Genomic DNA, 2,857 nt, shown 5'->3' on the forward strand with positions numbered 1-2,857 from the left:
ATGTGGGCTTTTTCTCCAGTGGTGAAATAAGGAATGAGGAACCAGGGCCCAGGGAGGGGAAGGACCCCTCTGGAGCCCTGCGACTGCCCCACAGCTTCCGAGGTACAGCCAGGTACAGCCAGGCCAGGCCAGTGGACTTCAGAGCATGTGCTCCTGCCCGGGGAACCCACGGCTTGGCTGAACCTTCCCTGCAGCTCCTGGCAGAGCTAAAGGCTACTGCAGAAAGTGCAGAGGGTGGTGAGGATTCCTTGAGGCAGGTCAGAAGTGGGGGGCAGAAACTCCCTTTTCTAACCCCTAGACTCACTCCATCTTTCCAAAGCCCTGGACCACCCCTCCCCGAGACTCTCCACGACCCAAGCCCCTCTGTCTGGCCTCTGAGGCTCCTCCTGGCCTGGCCCAAATGTATCATCTCCCTCAGCCCTGATATTCCATTCCCAAACCATACACTGGCTCAGATGCAATGGGGCCCACGCTGAACGTGAGGGTGCCAGACAGAGGGGAGGTACACACATCAGTTTATTAGGCAAAGTCTCAGAGACTCAGCAAGGCACAGAGTCTGGGGGTAGGAGTGGCGGGTGCCCACAGGCATGGCCAGGAGTGCTCGGGCCTCAGCACCCATCGTGGTGAGCACCCCACTCCGTGGCCTGTTCTGAGCAGTTCTCTCCTACAGGGCCCCTCTGCTATGGGCCTGAGAACAGGGGGCCCTTTAATCTCATGTGGCTGAGTATGGGCAATGGGACAAGGGGAAGAAGGGACAGCTCCATGGGGAGGGGGTCCTCAGACCCTGAAGGCACTAAGACTGGAGCGGCCCAGAGCAGACACAAGTGCTGGAGGTGGGGAGGGACGAGGTGGGCAGGTGGTCGCTGAGCTCCAGGCACCAGGCAGGCAGGCGGTAGGGGCTGTCTCAGTTGAAGTCCCGGTTGGGCAGGAGGAGGGGAGCCACCAGGGTCCACAGGTAGAGGAGCAGCCCTGCCCAGCTGGCACAGATCTTCACCCACACGGCCGTCCACGTGCTGATCATCGTCCAGGACTCACCGGGTCTGGAACATACCACCGTCCCCATGAGCCCTGTCCTGGCAGCTGACCTTATGACCTCAGCATGATCCCTGACGTCAACTCTAGCTCTTACCCTGTAACTCTGTCCCCAACCTCTGACATTTTCTAACACTCAGCCTTGTGGCCTGGACCTAGCTCTGGACCTTGGACCTGACCTCAATTCCAATCTTTTCTTTTCTTTTTTTTTTTTTTTGAGACAGAGTCTCACTTTATCACCCTCAGTAGAGTGCCATGGGGTCACAGCTCACAGCAATCTCCAGCTCTTAGGCTTAGGCGATTCTCTTGCCTCAGCCTCCCGAGTAGCTGGGACTACAGGTGCTGGCCACAACACCCAGCTTTTTTTTGTTGCAGTTTTGACCAGGGCCGACTTCGAACCTGCCACCCACCCTCAGTATAAGGGGCCGGTGCCCTACTCACTGAGCCATAGGCACCACCCCTCAATTCCAAGCTTGAACCTTGTCCTAGACCGTAAAATTGTGACTTGGTCTCTAACATTGTGATCCTAATTCTGTGACTTCCCTCCTAGCCTCTGACCTTGGGACTCTGTAGCTCCTGACCTTAGTCCTGACCTCTACCTTTGATCTTGTGACCTAGGTGTGGCCTCTGACCCATGGTATTACCTTGACCTTGCTACTTCAATCCTGGCTTTCTGGCCTCCCAGCCCCAATTTTAACCAAATCCATTGACTCTAAGTGGCCCTAATCCCAGCCCTAGACCTCACAACTCCACACCCTAATCCTAATCCTCCATCCATGACTCCTAAATCTGACCCCATGATGGACTCTGATTTGTCAACCCAGTCAGCCCTGCACAGGCCCACTCCCCCCTCCTGTGAGCCCCACCTGTCAGTCCCCGGTGAAGATGCCAGGAGCTGAGCAGACTAAGGCACTGACAGAGGAGTGGGGGTTGAAAGGGGCAATCTCCATGAGGGTCCAGACACCCCCACCCCAAGCCTTGAGCAGGCATTGGGGAGCCCCAGTGAGGGGCCGGAGGACAGGAGACATATGACAGCAGGCCCCACCCATGCCCCTCCAGGCTGCACGCACTTGTACCAGCTGGTGAGTGTCATCATGATGTGCAGGGAGGCCAGCACCAGGCAGAAGTGGAAGAAGGAGTAGCTATAGGTGACACCGTCCTGCTCGTTGTCGAAGGCTCGGCCCTGGCAGGCCACCTGCTGCTGCTGCTGTTCCAGGATGGGAGGGCACTCCTCCGTCTGCATCAGGTTATTCACCTGCTGGTGGTCTGAGGAGCGCAGACTGCAGGGGAGGGGTGGAAGCGGGCCAATGGATAGCCACGGCAGTGGTCATGACACTGGACACAGATGGCCCCAGAGTCTCAAAGGCTGGGTCCTGGACCCAGGAATTAACAAACTGCCTTGACTCTCAAAGCTACCCCCAACCCCAGGCCCACCCTGTGCCACCTTGAGCAAGACATTTAACCTCTCTGAGCCTCTGACTCCTGTCTGTAAAATCGGGGATAATGGCATCTCCCTGGTAGGGGTGCTGGGAGTATAAAATGGAATAATGATGTAAAGCCCCCAGCACTGGGCCTGGCAGAATATAAGCTAAATAAACAGTCTCTATATTATAACTGCTCCTCTGTCATCTCCATAAACATTGAGTACCCTGTACTACAAAGCACTATATGAGACGCTACACTCATTAACAATGTTAATAATTAATAGAAGTGCTCATTGGCTATTAATTCTAAGTTTTCCTTTTATTAGTCTTAGGGAATTAGTTTTACCAACTGCCTCCCCTTCTTCATGTTCGCACTAAAAAAACAACAGTAATAGTAAAGA

The 2,857-nt window shown here is 55.1% G+C and overlaps 1 protein-coding gene across 1 annotated transcript in view; it reads right to left on the minus strand.

The window, feature by feature from the left end:
- Positions 1–498: 498 nt before the first annotated feature.
- SERINC2 (serine incorporator 2) overlaps positions 499–2,857 on the minus strand; it is a 22,550-nt gene continuing 20,191 nt past the window's right edge. The window contains exons 9-10 of the mRNA XM_003800750.3: positions 2,103–2,312; positions 499–1,040 (exon numbers count right to left, since the gene is read on the minus strand). Of these exons, the coding sequence (XP_003800798.1) occupies positions 905–1,040; positions 2,103–2,312 (346 nt within the window). The 3' untranslated portion in view covers positions 499–904. The remainder of the gene's footprint in view (positions 1,041–2,102; positions 2,313–2,857) is intronic.

This window comes from Otolemur garnettii, unplaced genomic scaffold (assembly GCF_000181295.1).
Source record: "Otolemur garnettii isolate 467f Iridium unplaced genomic scaffold, OtoGar3 scaffold00184, whole genome shotgun sequence".
Taxonomy (NCBI): Eukaryota; Metazoa; Chordata; class Mammalia; order Primates; family Galagidae; genus Otolemur; species Otolemur garnettii.